Below are 19,852 nucleotides of genomic sequence, written 5' to 3' on the forward strand. Positions count from 1 at the left end.
AGGGGTCCTAGGGCAGGTGGGAAGCAGCCCCAGTAGGGGCAGTGACTGTGGCAGAGGGTTCTGAGAAGTTGTATCCTGGGGTGATGGAGAGGAGGGAACACCAAGGAGATGGGAAGGGGAACAGAAAGCGAGGCCAGGGCCATGCACGGGAGCAGGGGACTGTGGAAAGGTGTGAGCATGGGACAGAGCTGGAACAGAGCTGCAGGAGGAGCGAGTCAGAGCTCGGGGACAAGGTGGGCACCACAACAAGAGGAGCAGGAGTGCTTGCCTTCCTACCCCCATTAGTACCCGTGCAAAGGAGGAATTAGGCAGCAGCCCCAGCATTTCTCCTTGACCAGGTTTTAAATTATTCAGCATGTTCATCATGATCACGATTTTAACCAACTGCGTGTTTATGACATTGAGCAACCCGCCAGCGTGGTCCAAGATTGTGGAGTAAGTCTCTGCGGGTCAGAGGGGGGTCCAGGCAGCCTTCAGAGAAGAGGTGTCCTTGGGAGATGGTGGTGGCCCTCTCAATCTCCAAAGGGACATCTGTGCTCTGCACCTTGCAAAGGGCAGCAGAGTTTCAGAGCTGCCCAAAAGCTGGTGGGGCCCCCTGACAGGAGACCGCTGTCGGTTGGGTTGGGCTGACCGTGGTGGTGTGGGGAGGCTGAGCAGATCCACCAGGCCAAGGAGCATGGACTGCCAGGTGGGAAGGGGGAAACGCAGCATTTTCTGCATGGACAGGTTGTGGCAGGGTTTTACAGAGAGTGCAGTGGTGGTGGGACGTGCACAGAGATCAGAGGTGATGCAGGGTAGTCACCCATGGTGGTGACGCCTGAAGGAGTCCCAGTTTGCCCTGTGAACTGAGGTTGTGGGAAAACCTCCCTCAGTGCTGAAGCATGTCAGGAACCCAGCAGCCCCTTGCCACACACTCCAGAACTTGCTTCCGAAAACTGTCCCACGGCTCTGGGCACAGGCAGGGCCCAGCAAAACCTCCTGGGGCCCAAACTTCTTCCAGAGCTGACCCTTGGACCTGGATGAGCATCCCCTGGGTCACCATTCCCATTTCAGATACACCTTCACTGGAATATACACCTTTGAGTCCCTCATAAAGATACTGTCAAGAGGCTTCTGCATCGATGACTTTACATTCCTGCGTGACCCGTGGAATTGGCTGGACTTCATGGTCATCTCCATGGCGTGAGTGCGGTGGGATGGGGTCAGAGACCTGGGGGGGGGGGGCTGTGGAGAAGGGCTGGGAATTTGGGGGGTGGTCATCTGGCCCAGCCCCTGATGCCTTCTCCTCTCGCATCTTGCAGCTACATCACCGAGTTCGTGGACCTGGGGAACATATCTGCTCTCAGGACCTTCCGCGTCCTCCGTGCCTTGAAAACCATCACAGTGATACCAGGTGGGAATTAGAGAAGGGGTCTCCTCACCCTTTCTTGAGGTCAGGGTTTTCAATGTTCAAAGCTCTTAAAAAAAAAAAAAAAAGAGTGGAAAACACGGTATTCAAAACTTTTAAATCATTTTCCAGCCAGTAATTCAGCTTTTGGGCCAGGCCCAGCTGATTTGACACCTTTAATTTAGCTGCGAGTGCACTCACTGTGCACTCACTCTCACTCACTGTTTGACTAAATTTTCTGTCAAGCCAGACATGGTGTTTTTAGGGCTTCTCAGAGATGTTCCAAGTGCTAACATTGGGTTTATGGGCCTGATTAATGATCCTGATACAGTTTTCACAGAATCACAGAATCATCTAGGTTGGAAGAGACCTCCAAGATCAACTAGTCCAACCTCTGACCGAACACTAGCAAGTCCTCCACTAAACCATGTCACTAAGCTCTACATCTAAACATCTTTTAAAGACCTCCAGGGATGGTGACTCAACCACTTCCCTGGGCAGCCCATTCCAATGCCTAACAACACTTTCAGTAAAGAAGTTCTTCCTAACATCCAACCTAAACCTCCCCTGGTGCAACTTTATCCCATTCCCCCTCATCCTATCACCAGGCACGTGGGAGAACAGACCAACCCCCACCTCGCTACAGCCTCCTTTAAGGTACCTACAGAGAGCGATAAGGTCGCCCCTGAGCCTCCTCTTCTCCAGGCTGAACGAGCCCAGCTCCCTCAGCCGCTCCTCGTAAGACTTGTTCTCCAGACCCCTCACCAGCTTTGCTGCCCTTCTCTGGACTCGCTCGAGCACCTCGATGTCCTTCTTGGAGTGAGGGGCCCAAAACTGAACACAGTACTCAAGGTGCGGCCTCACCAGAGCCGAGTACAGGGAGACAATTACTTTCCTAGTCCTGCTGGCCACACTGTTTCTTATGCAAGCCAGGATGCTGTTGGCCTTCTTGGCCACGTGAACACACTGCTGGCTCATATTCAGCCGACTATCCACCAATACTCCCAGGTCCTTCTCTGCCAGGCAGCTTTCTAACCACTCATCTCCCAGCCTGTAGTGCTGCTTGGGGTTGTTGTGCCCCAGGTGCAGGACCCAGCACTTGGCCTTGCTGAACTTCATACAGTTGGTCTCAGCCCATCGGTCCAGCCTATCCAGATCATCCTATCCTCGAGCAGATCGACACACGCACCTAACTTGGTGTCATCTGCAAACCTACTGAGGGTGCACTCGATCCCCTCATCCAGATCATCAATAAAGACATTGAAGAGAACTGGCCCTAGTACTGGGGGACTCCACTAGAGACCGGCCTCCAACTGGATTTGACTCCATTCACCATGACTCTTTGGGCCCGGGTATCCAGCCAGGTTTTATCCCAGCGAAGCGTACGCCAGTCCAGGCCATGAGTAGCCAGTTTCTTGAGGAGAATGCTGTGGGAAACGGTGTCAAAAGCCTTACTGAAGTCAAGGTAGACCACATCCACAGCCTTTCCCTCATCCACTAAGCATGTCACTTTGTCATAGGAGATCAGGCTTGTCAAGCAGGACCTGCCTTTCATAAACCCATGCTGACTGGGCCTGATCGCCTGGTTGCCCTGCAAGTGCCGCGTGATGACACTCAAGATAGTCTGCTCCATGAGCTTCCCTGGCACTGAAGTCAAACTAACAGGCCTATAGTTTCCCGGGTCTACCCTCTGGCCCTTCTTGTAGATGGCCGTCATGTTTGCTAGCCGCCAGTCGACTGGAACCTCCCCTGATAGCCAGGACTGCCGATAAATAATGGAAAGCAGCTTGGCCAGCTCTTCCGCCTGTTCTCTCAGTACCCTCAGGTGGATCCCATCCAGCCCCATGGACTTGCGTACATCTAAATGCTGTAGCAGGTCGCCAACCATTTCCTCGTGGATTATGAGGGCCACATTCTGTTCCCCATCCCCTTCCACCAGCTGAGGGTACTGGGTAACCAGAGAAAACTGGTTTTGCCGCTAAAGACTGAGGCAAAGAAGGCATTAAGCACCTCAGCCTTTTCCCCATCTCTCGTCACTCTTTCCCCCCACATCCAGTAAAGGATGGAGATTCTCCTTAGTCCTCCTTTTCGTGTTAATGTATTTATAAAAACATTTTCTGTTATCTTTAACAGCAGTAGCCAGATTGAGCTCCAGATGAGCTTTGGCCTTTCTAATTTTGTCCCTGCACATCCTTACAACATCCTTATAATCCTTCTGAGTGGCCCGCCCTCTTTTCCAAAGACCATAAACCCTCTTTTTTTTTCCTAAGCTCTAGCCACAACTCTCTGTTCAGCCAGGCCGGTCTTCCTCCACACCGGCTTGTCTTTGGGCACGTGGGGACAGACTGCTCCTGAGCCATTAAGATTTCCTTCTTGAAGAGTGCCCAGTCTTCCTGGACTCCTATGCCTTTCAGAACTGCCTCCCAAGGGACTCCACCAACCAGTGTCCTGAACGGCTCAAAGTCTGCCCTCTGACAGCAGTTTTACTGATCCCCCTCCTGACTTCACCAAGAATAGAGAACTCTACCATTTCGTGGTCACTCTGCCCAAGACAGCTCCCAACCACCACATCTCCCACCAGTCCTTCTCTGTTTGTGAAGAGAAGGTCTAGCGGGGCACCTCCCCTGGTTGGCTCTCTAACCAGCTGTGTCAGGAAGCTATCTTCCACACTCTCCAGAAACCTCCTAGACTGCTTCCTCCGAGCTGTATTGTATTTCCAGGATATGTCTGGGAAGTTGAAGTCCCCCACGAGAACAAGAGCTGACGATTTCGCAACTTCTGCTAGCTGCCTGTAGAACTCCTCATCCGTCTCCTCATCCTGGTTTGGTGGTCTGTAACAGACCCCCACCAGGATGCTTGCCTTGTTGGCCTTCCCGCTGATCCTAACCCATAGGGACTCAACATTATCATTCCCAGTCTCGAGTTCCACAGCATCAAAACACTCTCTAACATAGAGAGCCACACCATCACCCCTTCTGTGCTGCCTGTCCCTTCAGAAGAACCTATAGCCAGTCATTGCAGCACCCCAGTCATGGGAGTGGTCCCACCACGTTTCAGTGATGGCAACCAAGTCATAGCCTGCCTGCTGCACGATGGCTTCCAGCTCCTCTTGTTTGTTGCCCATGCTGCGTGCATTAGTGTAGATGTACTTCAGTCGGGCCATTGCCTTCTCCCCCGGCCCTGACATTGTTCCCCTGGCACACCTCTAACAAGCCTTATTTCATCCCCATCCCCCTTCTTACCTAGTTGATAAAGCCTAGTTTTGTCCCCAAAGCTGGCTGCTCTTGTGCCAGGGTTGGGGTATTTAGTGGACTGTGGTGCAAGTGCTAAGCGGTGAGCATTTTATATCAACCCAAATATCCAGCCTAGGGTGTTGGGAGCTTGTTATCAAATAACTCTGGTGTCTGTTTCCCACACCTGATACCATTTCAATGCCCCATGTCAGTACCAGCCAGTGGAAGCATACAGAAACCATAGGTCAGACCCCCAGAAGAAGTGTGAGATTGAGCTGTGAGTGATAATTTGTTGTGGTGGAAAAATCCTGCTTCATCTTTTGTTCCTGTAGCTTCCACATCTTTTGGGTTCCTATTTGAAAGGTTTTATTTTGCCTCCATCAAACAGGCTAAAAACTGCATTTAGGAAAAAGTAAGCTTCTTTCTTGGTCCCAGGACTCTTATTTCTGGAATGACATCCCCCCAAGAGGCTCTACAGAAATAGCAGTTTCAAAAATAAGCTGTTTTTGAATGGCTGTCCTAAGCATTTTGCAACATAGACAAGCCCTTGGAGAACAGGGTTTTACCTAAATAGTTTGGGCAGGGGGAAACTGGCATGATGACAGGGCTAAAAACCCTGCATCTTTGGAGAACTGCCTCCATACACATTGCTCCGAGCTGCTTTAAGATCAACGTCAGGATGTCCTGGCGTCACCCATCATGCACGCAGACAGGAACGAAAATTCCTCATCAAAAGCCCAGCAAGGATCCACGGGCAAGCCTCCTCCCTGCCGCTGTCTGTGGAGGAAGCAAGTTAATCCCAGTGCTTAGTGCAAACTGTCGCTTCCATCACCTCTGCTCGGTTGCCTGAGGGTTTCTCTGCCTGGAATGGACCAGCTGGGCTCCTGGCCACAGCACACATGAGGGTTTTGGACCATGGAGGCTTTTGTGCAGCCAGAGCCAAGAGCGGTGCTGAGCATCTTCCAACTGGGCTGGCAAACGGCTTCCCCGTGTGCCACAGCAAAGTGATCTGTCCTGGTGGTTTGGGGCAAAAATGGCCAGATAGGGGCATTTGGGAAAAGTGTAAAGCCAAATGGGATGGACTTTGAGTTGTGATGTTGAGGTCAAAGCTGGTGCAGGGGGGCCTGGCTGCCCCCCCTCCCAGGGGGACAAATCTGGGGAAGGGTCGATGCTGCCCAGCCGTGTGTGGGGACAGAGGGGTAGCCAGGATACAGCATGGGGCAGGGCAGTGGGTCTGAGTCCATAGGGTGAAACTGGTGATACTGCGTGTCCCCACCAGATCCAGACCCTCTGGGGAGCACCATAGCGTGATCTCCACCAGCAGCAAACCAGCAATTAGCTCAGCAGCAACGCCTCCCTCCTAGGGCTGAAGACAATCGTTGGGGCGCTCATCCAGTCGGTGAAGAAGCTCTCAGATGTCATGATCCTCACCGTCTTCTGCCTGAGTGTCTTTGCCCTCATTGGCCTCCAGCTCTTCATGGGAAACCTCCGGCACAAGTGCGTGCGGTGGCCCCCCCTCAATGACACCCTGCTGGGGGACTTCGGGCTGGACAACGACACATTGGCCAATGCAACGCTCTATGGCAACCTCACCGACAGCATTGACAGCAACTTCACCAGCAACAACACCTTTGATTTTGAGGCCTACATCAACGATGAAGGTAAATGCTTGCTGCTCCCCTTCTCCGTCAAGCACATCACACTCCTTGCCCCTTGGTTTACCCCTCTCTTCCTCCATGTCCGACCAAGATGGTTTGTTCTCATGGGTCTTCCTACTGAGGTGCTTCAACAGGGTTTGGGTTTTGCAAGGAGGTATGGATGGTGGGTGAGATGATGGATGTGCATACTCAGAGAATGGACAGATGGGCTTGAATCTTCCTTGTCAGGGAAAATGCAGTTCCCTTGGCGTGCTAGACTCTTCCAGGAATGTTGCAGGGTAGGGAGGCAACTGCAAAAACCGGTATCTCTATCTCTGCCCTGTGATAGCAAGGTCTCACTCTTCCCCATCAGGGTGAGCTCTGGGGGATGACTGCTCCATCTGGTCACAGCAGGGGGATGCAACCCTCTAGGAGGAGATGGGACTTGGGGTGGACAACCAGAGGGATGCAGGAATGACATTTCCCATTTTCACTATTGCTTCAGAGCAGGTTCCTTCCCCAGGTACCTGTGCCTCCGGCTAGCACAGTGTGCAACACCGTGACAGCCAACAGGAGGGAAAGGAGGAGAGGTGGGATCAAGCACAGGTCCATGGACAGGTCTTCATGTTTGCTATGTCACTACCACTTCTTAGAGATGAGTTTGGCCCAAAAGGTGTTGTGAGTTTTTCTTCTTTCTCTTGTTTTTTATAAAACACTCCATGAAAATGTGAAGATCTTGGAAAACCTGTCAGAAAGGTTTTCATTTGCCTTTAATTGTTGTTTTCCTATGGAATGGACTTTTGACTAATTGTGGCTTTATTCCTTTTTTTTCCTCCCAACTCCTTCTGGCTCCCAGACCCTGGGGAAAGCCCAGTCCCAAACACAGGCTCTGACTTTGAACTTCTGACCAAACCTCACCTTGTGCAACCAAACTGAGCACTTGCCAGACGCAGTCACACACACACAAAAAAAAAAAAAAAAAAAACAGGAAGCAGCATCCAAAAGCAATACTGTGTTGGAAAACACTTGGGAAAATCCACACGGGTCACAGATTGAAAGCAGACTTGCCTAGAGCAAGCTGTGCCTTGGGGATGGTCTCTAACAGAGATGTTTCACATCCCATTTGGGGCACTCAAATCTCAGCAGAAGGTTGGGTTACGACACGGCTGAGCTGTTTTGACCAGCTGTGTAAGTAGCTCTGGCATTAATTACAGGAAGGCTTCTATGCAGGGGTGCAAATTCAATATATAGACTCTAATGAGTGCAGTGCAAATAGCAATAGCACCCTGCATCTGTGCCTTCAGGTTAGCAGCTCCTGGGGCCAGGCCAAAAACACATTGCCTGGAGCTTCATGAGTGGGACAACACTTCCCACAGAGGTTAAATAAAAGCCGGGTTGGAAGAAGGCAAGCATGGCCAGGGGTGCTCCTAGGAAGCTCCAGAAATCCCGGTGTGGGTCCCAGTTGCTGTGCTAGGTGATGCTTGAGGCCATGGGTGGGTGTCTCGAGGGGCTCATCTCCGTGTCCCTGGGGGCAGGTGACTGGTGGTGGCATGTCTTGGGAGCTCCTGTGGCTGTGGGTCTGTGCCTGAGCTGGAGAGATGAGCTTTAAGGAGTTCTGGTCTCATGTCTGTGAGCAGGTGGGGTTTTCCACCAGGGAGGGACTTGTTGGGATGGGAGCAGCAGGATGAAGGTGATGGCCATGGGCCATTTCCCCAGGCTTTTTGGATCCCAGGCTGCCGGTCTGCAGAGGTCCCAGCGTTCACTCATCTGAGCCCTGTCACCTCCCAGTGCTTTCATCCATCCCCGTGAACACCTGTGCTGGTAACGTCCCTTTGACCATCTGCTAGCCCACCTTCCCACGAGGCCTGGCCCTGCCACTTGGCTGTTTCCAGAGCTCTTTTCGGGCTTGAAGCCATCCAGCTGGGCAGGTGAAACAATGCCGCGAGGTCTGAGCTGGTGCCAAGTAGTGCAGCACAGATAGCAAAGTCAGCAGGCAGGAGACAGCCCAGAGCCCAGTGCTGGGGGCTGGGATGGTTTCCCTGACAGTGAGGAGCTGCCAAGAACTTGAAAGTGAATGTTTGTATTTTTGTTTTGTTTTGTTTTGTTTTCCTGTGTCTCGCTCTTTCCCTATCTGCGAAGCAAATTTCTACTTTCTGGAGGGAGCGCTCGATGCCCTGCTCTGCGGGAACAGCAGCGATGCTGGGTGAGTGCAGCTCATGCTGCTGGCCTAGGTCCCCTCTGGCTCCCTGGGGAGGGGTCAAGGCAGCCTGCAGGACCGCTGAACAGTCTGGGCATGTCAACGGCACCCTTGTGGGCATGTTTCTGCCGCAGAAAACATAGCAAGTTCCCACCTGCGGGATGGAACAAGCAGCCCGTTGGAACAGGCTGCCCAGAAAAGCAGCGCATGCCCTGTCACTGCAAGTGTTCAATGTTGGGTTGGTGGGGCTTTGATCAACACGATGCAGGGAAAAATAGCCTGTGGCAGACATCTAGATGGTCTTTAAGGGTTTCCTTGGAACCCAAACCGCTCTGCGGGCTGAGGGCGCACACGGGGTGGTGACAGGGCCTGATGCTGGCTGCCCTTTGGCAGGAAGTGCCCTGAGGGATACGAGTGCATGAAGGCGGGGAGGAACCCCAACTACGGCTACACCAGCTACGACACCTTCAGCTGGGCTTTCCTGGCGCTGTTCCGCCTCATGACGCAGGACTTTTGGGAGAACCTCTTCCAGCTGGTAGGTGCTCGTGGGACCCTGGCGCATGGCTTCAGTCATCCATCCCTCTGGGCAATGGCCTCAACTTTTATTTCATTTATTTATTTTGTATATTTACTCCTTCCATGCAAATATTCTCAATTCAATGTTGCCCCTGGTCTAGGACAGGTAAAAAGTCACTTGGTTGGCTACTTGTGGGACTGTTAGTTCAGGGAACTAATGGGGATCAGCAGAGACGGGGCATGGTCCTGTCCTGCTCCCCACCCTGAGCGGTGCAGGATGCTTTCAAAGCCCAGGTATACTTCAGGGAAGTATACCCCTGTCAGCATATCAGGGAAATCAGGGATTTACAGGAGTATCTGGTACATCTCCAGCTTGAGATAGTTATCCCTCCTTACCCTCTCCCTTAGGTTGGTTGTCCCTTGGACTGAGGTATCCTATAGGTAGAAGCTGCAGACACCACGAAATTCCCCTGGCCAAATGGATGCAGCCCCGGCTCTGGGACTGATTAGATAAGAAGGGCAAGCCAGTGCCTGTGTCCTCTGGAGGCGATGGCACCCAGATGCAGAGTTAGAGAAGAACTTGTCCCAAGGATGAGACCTGAGCAGTTGGGCTGTGGGACATCGGCCCCTGTCCCAGAGGCGCAGGTCTGCGAATGTCGGCCCTGTCTCTACGCACGCCTGCCCCAGGCTGCTGGTGGGCACAGAGCGGTGCAGATGGCTTTGCCGAGACCTCCAGCCTTTCCACACCAGTCCTAACCCAGTGCTGTGGACTGCAGGAAGGTCAGCTGGGCAGCGAGCAGCCCTCAGGGAAAATGGGAGCAAAATCTTATATCACTACCGTGAATGGGAGGGTGTCCAGAGCAAGGATTCTCGTTCATTACCACCAAACTGAAACCATGCTGAGGAGGTGTGACAGCCTGTTCCTCCCCTTCCCACAGACCCTGCGTGCAGCAGGGAAGACATACATGATCTTCTTCGTGGTGGTTATATTCCTGGGTTCCTTCTACCTCATCAACCTCATCCTGGCGGTGGTGGCCATGGCCTACGCAGAACAAAATGATGCCACGATGCTGGAGGCACAGCAGAAGGAGGAGGAATTTCAGCAGCTCATGGAGCAGCTGAAGAAGCACCAGGAGGAGCAAGAGAAGCAGGTTGGTGGAAAGCATTGAGGCCACGATGAGGAACCTTAGGAATAAAAGGAGAAAAGGAGAGACAGTGACAAGTGTGGTGATATTCCTATTTCTGTAAAATCTAAGAATAAGCCCCACTTGCTCCCTACCAAACAAAGATGAGAACTGAGTACCTATTTTGGGGTCACCAGCTGAATCAAAAGTTGACATATTCTCGGGGGGGGGGGAGGGAGGGGTCGGGAATAAAAGGCTGAAAATATTAAATTCCAACATCCAAACACCAATAAAAGGAGCACTGGGAGGCAGCAGAGAGGTGCAGCACAGGTCCGGCACAGCTTGAAAGGAAGAGGTGAGAAACAAGGCAGGAAGGACACGAGAACTAATAATAGGCCCTTCTACAGCACATCAAGAGCAGGAAACCTAGCAGAGAGCCTGCAGGGGCAGGTTACAATCAGGGCATGAAAGAACCACTCAAGAGAGATAGGGCAGTTGCAGCAAAGTTTGATGAATTTTGACCAACACTGGAAACAGAAGAGAAGACACAAGAGACCCTGAATCTTGCCCACGGAGGTCCCGGTGTCCTTACAGGAGCAGAGAGACAGTTTTGGGGGTCCAGCCTTGCAGGTGTGCCCCAACATGTGCACATCTACAGCAGGGTTTGCACTGATATTCATCTCAGATGGCATTATCAGGTGGTCTCTGGAGGTGCCTGGTGTCCATCCATTTGCTCCATTGCAGTTCTGGGTGTTATCTTAGCCCCTTTCTGGTCCATGGGTTTCTCTCTTCAGCACAATACACCTACAAAAATGTGAGCAAGAGCTTCTCTGATGTTTGACACTGCTGCCCAGACATTTTCTATCTCTAGTCATCATTTTGGCATACGTCAGCAATGTCTGCAGGAGACGTGTCTGTAAATCTAATCATTAGTCTGGGCAAAAGACCAGCTTCCTCACATGTAGAGAGAGATACAAAGCAGTGTTTTCCTCTCTCTAGAGCCTCTCTCTCTTTGCTTATCTGTGCTGAGCCACAACATCCTCCAAGGAAGTGGCTTGCTCTTATCAGGCTGCTGCTGTTCACAGGATGGGTCTGAGCAAGCCCTGCCCCAGGGATGGGGACTCCAGGGCTGGGTGTGAAGCTGGTGCCCTGACTAGTTCCCTGGACACATCAACCAGCGAGTTGCCCAAAGGCTTTATTAAGGGATGATTCTCGTTGATTGTCACCTAGAATAAAGGAGAAGATGGAGGGAAGTGGCTGAGAGGGAGGACAAAGCACGTATGAGAAATGGGCACTTGGATCCATTAACATCCAGAGAGCAAGCATGGAAATCCAAATATATTTTGCAGCCACAGGGAGAGAGAGAGGTTCCTGCTCTGCCACGACATGCTTAGTGCTACCAGTGGTCATTGCAAACTTCAAACATTAATATCACTGTCAGAGAAAACTGAATGAAACAACAGAATGTGCAAATGAAAAATTGTAAACCAACTTCTGGAAAAACAATTTTGAAATTCTGACCCAATCATTCACAACTTCAGTGCAAGTCCAAAAGTCTTGGACATCCCATTTCACCGAGACCCCAGAAGAGTTTGCTTCTCTTTCCATTTGAGACGAAAGCACATTCAAAGATTAAAATTTCCCTCAAGAAAGAAATTAGAGGTTTTGCATAGTTTCATCTTTATGAATTATTCACTCTGGCTTAGCGCGGTGGGGTATGCACTGAGAAGGGAAGGCTGGCAACCTCAGGCACGTGCTGCTGAACCCTTGCCAATAGCTATTCCTCATCGCTGCTCGTTAGGATGTGAGCTTGCGGATGAGCTCATCTTTGCCCAGATCTTGCAGCAGCAAACTTTGGGGTCACAAAGTCCTTGCTCAGGACAGTTTTAGGACTCAATTCATCCCCTTCCGTAGCATGATGCCCCGCAGAGGTTTTGGGAAGGTGGCAGATGTGTGGGTGATGGAGATGTGGGTGGCTGCAGTTGCAGGACAGGCGGTCCAGCAGCGGCTCCCTGCGCAGCAGCACGGCCGAGAAGAAGAGTGACTCGGACCTGAACAGTGACCAGGACAAGGCGAAGGACTGCAACGGGCGAGTGGTCCCCAAGGTGGTGCTGGAGCGGTCTGCCACGGTGATTGAAGTACGTGCTCAGTCCCAGCCTTCCCACCCGACAGAGCGCAGCGGAGGGGCAGGCTGCTGCAGTGCAGGGTGCCATACCCCAACGCAACCCCAAAGCTCTCTTAGAAGTGCCCACTTTATAGTGGGTCCTAGCAGCTGTTCTGCAGCCCAACTGCAGCTCCCACATTGCACCCCAAGGTCTCTCTAGACCATGCCCCCATGCCCATTTTTTTTTCTTTGTCTTCTCAACCTTTAAGTGCATTAAAAACGCAGTCATCCCTCTTCTAGTTCAACCCAGGCAACGAGGCAGAGAAATCAAACCACAACCACCTCACCGTGGGCAACCAAGACGGGCCTGGCCTTGAGAAGAGAGTGGGGAGTGCCATCAGTGTCATCTCCAACGCCGTGGAAGGTATGTCCTCGCCCAGGCGCAGACTCCATGTGCCGGCTGTTTAAGCACGACCAGGGTGGGTGGGTGGGCAGGGGGTGCTCAGCATGTGCCAGGGGCTGTCACACATCTCCAGCCCCATGCAAGGGGCGGCCCTGGGCCCAGGGTCTCCATATGGGGTCAATATACTGCAGTGGTGTTCAAGCAAGGTACTTCATCCCATCTCACGAGGGTGCTGCCCAGAGGAAATCATACAATTTCTCATGCAAAAGAATGGGATTGCAGTTGATTACAGCAGTCTTCGGAGTAAATCAAGAGCTGTTGAGCAGTTTCCCAAGAGCTCCTGTCTTAACTTTAGCAAAAAGTGCCGCAGGCTCAGCAGCACCAGGCTCCTCAGCCCTGCCCTCCTGGAGAGCCACTGTGCCCAGGCACCTCCATTCAGCCCCCAAACGCATCCTGTAGGTTGCCTAGGGCTGGATCTAGGACCTCAGCAGAGGTCTCTTCTGGTGGGTTCACACTTGGCCCACCCAGGGGAGGGCAGGAGAAGCCCAGGCTGACGTCAGTTTTTCCTTCCTGCCCTCAGAGCTGGAGGAGGCTCACCAGAAGTGCCCGCCTTGGTGGTACAAATTTGCTCACACGTTCCTGATCTGGGACTGCTGCCTTCCATGGCTGAAGCTGAAGGAGTTTGTCAAGCTGGTGGTGATGGACCCCTTTGTGGACCTGGGCATCACCATCTGCATCGTGCTCAACACGCTCTTCATGGCCATGGAGCACTACCCCATGACAGAGGAGTTTGAGAATGTGCTGACTGTGGGGAACCTGGTAGGCAGCTCCTGGTGCCCCGTCCTTTCCTGTTTAGAGCCATAGCAGCCAAAGCCTGGTGGGATGATCCCCCCAACTCCCCTCGTCTCACCAGAACAGCATGCTGGAAGCCCTTCCCAGCTGCTGAGAAGGTACTCGGGAGGTCTGGTCACAGCACCCCTGGGATGGGATGGGCTCCAGGACTTTTCAGATCAAGGGGCAGCAGCGGAGGTGACGTGGTGGTGGGGCTCCATCATCCCCTGCTCTCCTGCTGCAGCTTCTGGGCAGGTGCCCATCTCACCTGGTGCATCTCAGTGATGCCAATGTAGACGTGACTTTGCAGGGCTGTTCTGTAGGGCCAGCTCCTATATCTCAGCCCAGGTCTGGCAGGAGCTGCTGCCAGCCCTGGCCTGAGCCGCAGTGGCCTCGTGGTGCTGGGTGGCTCACTCGTGCTGGCAGGGAAAAGTCCCTGCTGAGCAGCAGGTAGTGGTGCTAGCAGCATTAAAAATATATAATAGTAATGATTAAGACTTTTCCCAGTGAAATCACCACAAATCTGTGCTGTTCTGATTTCATGGGCATATTTAATGCCAAGCTGTGGCTGCTCCTCGCTGGAGCTCAGGGTAAAGGGCTTTCAGCTGGATGCAGGCTGCTGGGGGGACAGGCCCAGGAGACCCCTGGTTGCTCTGGGAAGCTCAGCCAAGGGCCAGGAGAGAGGGGAGGGAGGACTTCATCTTCTCTCCTGCCACCTTGCCCTGCTCCAGCACCTGCCGGGGCCTCTTCGTGCACAAGCATGCGGGTGACATGGGGCCCGAGCCCCAGGCAGGCAGGGTGACGCTCAGCACATAGCTGCTTTGTCTCTGGTTTCATTCAGGAAATACAAGGGGATTAATTGGCTGTTGCTCGAAGCAGCATGGTCACGCTGCAAAAAACAGTTCCAGCTTCTCCTTGGCCGTCAGCGATTTCTGTCTGTGTGTAGAGCCAGCAGGAGAACCAGCATGACCGTGGGGCTTTGCTGGGGAATCCAGGTGTCGCCTGGAGCAGGAGAAGCAGCTCTCCTGCAATGGGACGTGTCAGGGAGCAACCCCTGGGGTGCTGATGCAGAAGCCTCCCTGCAGCCTCCCCTTCCGGCACAATTCACATCCAGGGCAAAATTTGTCACCGGGCACCCTCTGTGCATGCCATGTCATGCAATTACATCGAGGATGTTAATTGTCACATCGCTGATCCTGCTCTGGAGTAATGTGATAATGCACAGGGCTGTTGTAGCCCCAGGAAAAGCAATGTGTAAAAGCTGTGTTGGCTTTCATGGGGCCCAGGGGAGCACCAGAACATCCCAGTATCATCACAGTTCCCAGTGCTGGGAATTCCTGCGATTCAGCCAGTGTTTGTACTGGGTCCCTTTACCAATGGAACTTCTTATTTTTAATTTCCACCTGTCAGCACACACCTTGGCCAAGTCTTTCCAGACCCAGCCACCAGCGTTCCCCATGCTCCTCACAAGTCATACTGGGCAGCAGCTGGGAGATGGTTCCCAAAGGAGGACCCAAAGGGATGAAAAATAGCCCCAAAATGAAGTGCTACCCAGTCCATACAGAAGCTTGGCGCTCTGGCTTTCGAGCAAACTGACAGTGTGATTTTCCCCACAGGTCTTTACAGGGATCTTCACGGCAGAGATGGTCCTGAAGCTCATTGCGTTGGACCCGTACGAGTATTTCCAGCAGGGCTGGAACATATTTGACAGCATCATCGTCACCCTGAGCCTGGTGGAGCTGGGTCTGGCCAACGTGCAGGGGCTCTCCGTGCTCCGCTCCTTCCGCTTGGTACGTGCCACAGGGCCGAGCGGTGCCAGGGGGTTTGGGATGCAGTCAGCACCAGGGTGGAGAATGGTTTGTTCAAGGTCCTTTGTGGCGGCCTCCAACCCGTCCCAGGTTAAAGGTAGCACAAATATCAAGGAACACAGAAGCCTGTGCTCTTTGCAAAGCTGTTGGCTGTTTAATCCCTCCTGCCTTAACAAAACTGCCACACAGAGGTCTGGTCCCAGCCTCGCGGCCTTGCTGATACCTTGTGGCAACGAAAGCCCCAGGCAACTCACCACCCTGTCTCCTTGCTCCTCGCAGCTGAGGGTTTTCAAACTCGCCAAGTCCTGGCCCACCCTCAACATGCTCATCAAGATCATCGGCAACTCAGTGGGTGCTCTGGGGAACCTCACCCTGGTGTTGGCCATCATCGTCTTCATCTTCGCCGTGGTGGGGATGCAGCTCTTCGGGAAGAGCTACATGGAGTGCGTGTGCAAGATCTCCCTGGACTGCACACTGCCCCGCTGGCACATGCATGACTTCTTCCACTCCTTCCTCATCGTCTTCCGCATCCTCTGCGGGGAGTGGATCGAGACCATGTGGGACTGCATGGAGGTGGCCGGCCAGACCATGTGCCTCATCGTCTTCATGATGGTCATGGTCATCGGGAACCTCGTGGTGAGTACCAGAGGTGGGGGAAGCCCTCGGCCACAGGTCCCCACCTCCATCCCTCGTGCTCTGGCCGATGCCGTCCAGCTCAGATCTTCTACAGGACTGCCCGTGAAGGTCTGGTCTTGTTGGAGCTGTACAGGAGCAGAGGCCAAGGGCCTGACCTCCCTCCCATATAGCTGGTGGGGCTGTGCTGTGTGCTCAGGTCTTACCAAAGCAGGGTAGGACACGATCTCTACCTGAAGGGCCTTCTGCTGAAAATAGATCAGGAGCAGAATGGGAAACCGAGGCACGGAAAACTTTATGACAGGCAGATATGGGAGCAACTCTGGGACCTGCGAGGGCTCACCTTCAAGCTGCCTTTTCTTTTCCACACACGTCTTTGGGGTTTCCACCCACACTTCCCATTCTCTGGTGACAAGGGACAGAGGCAGCACAATAAACCCATGCTCCCAGCTCACCCCAGGGCTGGCCCGTTGCTCCACAGCACTTTTGGAAGCAGGTCGTCAGCATCACCGTGCTCCAGGTGGCATCCCAGGGGTGCGCGACCCCCCTGCAGCACACAGCTCCTTCTCCCAGGTCCTGGTGGGCCCCATGCGCCCCCCGCTAACCCGAGCCGCTCACCGCTGCTCACTGCCTGCAAGTTCCAGGCGAGCATCAAATCCTTTCTAAACTTGGTAACCCGCTCGCTGGCGGCTTTGAAGCTTGTTTTGCAGGCTGCGTGGGCCCCGCGCTCCCTTCTTAAGGAGCAAGGCAGGGGAGGGAAGCGCGGCGGCTTGCCGAATCGCTCCTATTACTTGCCGGGGTTGTGTAAGCCCTTTGGAATTTGCTTTGAAAAACTATCTGCCCGGGGAGCTGCTGACGCCTCCCTGAGCACGGTGCATGGCTGCTCTGGCCCTGGATGGGTGAAAGCAGCTCCAGGGAAAACCCAGACCACCCCCCTCCTCCTCGGTGGCTTGGATCAGGGCAGGGCAGCATGGAGCGTCCCACTTTTGAGGACAGAAAGTTGGGATTTGGGTGTTGTGTTGCTTCCCTGGCTCATGCAGTGTGTTTGGGGCTTGGAGCTGGCCCCTGCAACAGCATGGGTTGTGCTGGGGTCTAGGCTGGGTGAGGCCAGGTGGATGCAGCGTGTGGCCCTGCAGCAGGGAATGGCCATGCCTTCCTCAGGGGACCCCATTTATTTGTGTTGCAATGCTGAACCAGGCTGGAAATCACCCGTGACCAGCAGGAGCATCTCCAGGACAGTTTACAAGGGTTGCAGGAGATGGGAATCCCAGCCAGGCTCCCTGGAGACCCTCCCCAAGGATGTCCTGGAGACCTTTCCCATTCTGGAGGCAGATTTGGGAGCAGGGCAGCCCATGCGCTCTTCCAGGAGGCTCTTCTGGAGGAGACGTGGGGCTGGGGAGGTGTAGCCCTCCCTGAGCTCGCACCCCAGCTTTAGGGCAAGCTTTGCAGCTCCACTCTGGGCTGCAGCATGGGTTTCATTTAAAGCGAATTGGAGAAGCACAACCCACAGCCACCCACAGTGCTTCCCCCCCTCTGCCAGGCTCTCCTGGCCACGTCTCAGGTATTTCCAAGTGCTGGAGCCTGTCCCGCGCAGCCCCTCCAGCATCCCGGCTGCAGGGGGGGGGGATGTTTCTTCCCCCCTTTCCCCTCCGGAGCAATAAGGCAGCAGCCACTCGTCCTTTACTGTTAATGACACTTAGAGCATTTCCTTTGGAGTTATTAAGGGAAAAGGGAGGAAGTCCGTCAGGTGACAAGGTAACAGACTCCTGTCCAAAAAGGCAGAGCCAACAGAAACTATTAGCTGTAATTGGTACCTAACATGAGTATTAAACTGATGGGATACTGGGGATTTATTTAAAGATGCGGTTTAAGTCATATGGTATGAGCCATGTGAAAACAGCAGTGACCTTGAATAGCAGCTAATTCCCTTCTCAGATACGCTGCTGGCACAAAAAGGCACAAACACTGACAGCTGTGGGCTTGGCCCTGTGGCCGCTCTGCACAGCGAGCATGTTTCTGGGTCCTGCCGATGCGCCCATGCCCTGCAGAGAGCCCATCCTGCTCCATCCTCGTGTGCTGCTCTGGGTGCCTAGCACACCGCGAGCCGGCCCATGGCGTCAGCGCTGAGGTGCCCTGGGGTCTGGGCACGTTTCCGTCATGGTGTGGTGGGAGAGAGCTGGGGGCAGCAGGAGGGAGCCCAGGCTTGGCGAGAGATTGTGCGTTGCGATTGCTTCCGGGAGGTGATGAAATGCTGCTCCCTGTGGGGAGCTGGTAGAAAGGGACGAGGTTACGGATGTGGCTTCAGGGTGCTGGAGGCCCTCAGCAGCTTGCTGGGCATCCAAGCTACCAGAGTAGCAAAGAGCAGAGGAAGAATTGCAGTTGGAGGGCAATAAGCAGGAGGTTTCTCCCCAGAGAGAGAAGGAGCAGAGCTGAGCTGCTTCCCGGCTGGTGGTGGGCACCATGGGCTTGGGTCCCATGTGGGGACCAGTGAAGAGACGAGTGGATGGAGGGACGCCCTGGGAGACCCACATGGAGGTCGTTTGCGAAGGGCCAAAGCAGTGACAGGCACGGGACATGCTTGCAAATGGATCGGAGGGATCATTGCACCCCAAGGAGGAGCAAGCAGGAGCTGGGCCATGCCTCTGTTCTCCAGGAGATGGGGTCAGCATCTCTGCGGCCCCCAGAGGTGGGCAACAGAGGGAGGGCGTCCCAGCAAGAGGCTCGGTGAAGGCGGCTTCTCCGTGGCCATCGCTGGTCTCTGCTGCTCCAGTCTGCGGGGATGGATGTCATCGCTGGTGTTTGCTTTTATCCCCTCCAGGTGCTGAACCTGTTCTTAGCTTTGCTGCTGAGCTCCTTCAGTGCCGACAGCCTGGCAGCGTCAGACGATGACGGCGAGATGAACAACTTGCAGATTGCTATCGGCAGAATCACCAGGGGGATCGACTTCGTAAAGAGCTCTGTCCTCATGCTGCTCCGCAGGCTGTGGAAGGGGAAGAAGGTGGCCCCAGAGGAAGAGCAGGAGCCCAGCAAGGGGGACAACTCTGCACTGAACCACGTGGACACTGGCCAGGAGCCCAAGTCGGAGAACATGGATGGAGTCACTGGGAAGGAGTATTTGTTCATGGACGAACTGGACCACATGAATTTCATTAACAACCCCAACCTGACGGTGCAGGTCCCCATTGCCTCGGAGGAGTCCGACCTCTATGAGGAGGAGACGAGCACCCAGTCTGACACCGAGGATGCCAAGGTGAGAAAGGTGGGTGGCAGGGCTCCAGCTCCAAAACTGACCTTGTGCTGCCCACGGAGCGGTGCCATTTTTGGTTACTTTTCACTTTTCCACAATATGACATCTGGTATGACATAGGCCAAACCTGGGGTGTTTCAGCAAAAAAGAGCTCTCCGTTTCCTAGCATGAGATTGGGGGGGGGGGGGGTGTCCAAGCAGAGGTTTGAGGTTTGGGCTGGTTTGGGTCAGGATACAGAGTTGTTGCAAACACCAGGGGTCCTCCTGCACCCCATGGGATGGGTGCAAGCGTCAAAGCACTCGGTTTGGGGTTAAAGATGTCCAAGAGGAATTTGATGCCAGGAAATATGCTGATGGCACTAACATTGGATCCACTGCTAATGCCTCTGAAAACATCATCAGGGAGGGTACGAAACCAGACGAAGCTTAGCACGAGTGAACATGAAGCAATGCATTTCGCATTGAAAGCTGACGAGACAGCTGATGTGGGCATCGAGGCGCAGTGAGGGCTGTCAGGGCTTGTGGGATGCCGGTCGCCTTGGTACTCCGGGGGGGGATGAGAGGGAGCTGAGACAAGAAATTTAGGAAAACAACAGCAGGCATGCTAATGGAGCTGGTGTTCTGAGGGGAAATCGCTGCTTGCCATGATGTTGCACCAAAAACCTGGGGAAATGCAGGGCAGTGGAGATGTCGTGGTGGAGAGGAGCAACCTCATCGATCCAGGAAGGGAGAG

At 53.8% G+C, this 19,852-nt stretch overlaps 1 protein-coding gene across 9 annotated transcripts in view; it reads left to right on the forward strand.

The window, feature by feature from the left end:
- Positions 1-19,852, forward strand: part of SCN4A (sodium voltage-gated channel alpha subunit 4) — a 46,273-nt gene that overhangs the window by 12,481 nt on the left and 13,940 nt on the right. For 7 of the 9 annotated variants that reach the window (XR_010826254.1, XM_066981626.1, XM_066981624.1 and 4 more), the window contains exons 4-16: positions 346-435; positions 1,054-1,182; positions 1,302-1,393; positions 5,985-6,281; positions 8,397-8,460; positions 8,848-8,989; positions 9,909-10,121; positions 12,077-12,232; positions 12,499-12,622; positions 13,182-13,420; positions 15,049-15,222; positions 15,520-15,876; positions 18,692-19,132. Coding sequence is in view for 8 of the 9 variants with exons in the window: in XM_066981626.1 (XP_066837727.1) it covers positions 346-435; positions 1,054-1,182; positions 1,302-1,393; positions 5,985-6,281; positions 8,397-8,460; positions 8,848-8,989; positions 9,909-10,121; positions 12,077-12,232; positions 12,499-12,622; positions 13,182-13,420; positions 15,049-15,222; positions 15,520-15,876; positions 18,692-19,132 (2,518 nt within the window). In the remaining variant the exon portion in view is untranslated. The remainder of the gene's footprint in view (positions 1-345; positions 436-1,053; positions 1,183-1,301; positions 1,394-5,984; positions 6,282-8,396; positions 8,461-8,847; positions 8,990-9,908; positions 10,122-12,076; positions 12,233-12,498; positions 12,623-13,181; positions 13,421-15,048; positions 15,223-15,519; positions 15,877-18,691; positions 19,133-19,852) is intronic. The other 2 variants (XM_013198182.3, XM_048047788.2) reach the window with 1 other exon arrangement.

This window comes from Anser cygnoides, chromosome 22, assembly GCF_040182565.1.
Source record: "Anser cygnoides isolate HZ-2024a breed goose chromosome 22, Taihu_goose_T2T_genome, whole genome shotgun sequence".
Lineage (NCBI taxonomy): Eukaryota > Metazoa > Chordata > Aves > Anseriformes > Anatidae > Anser > Anser cygnoides.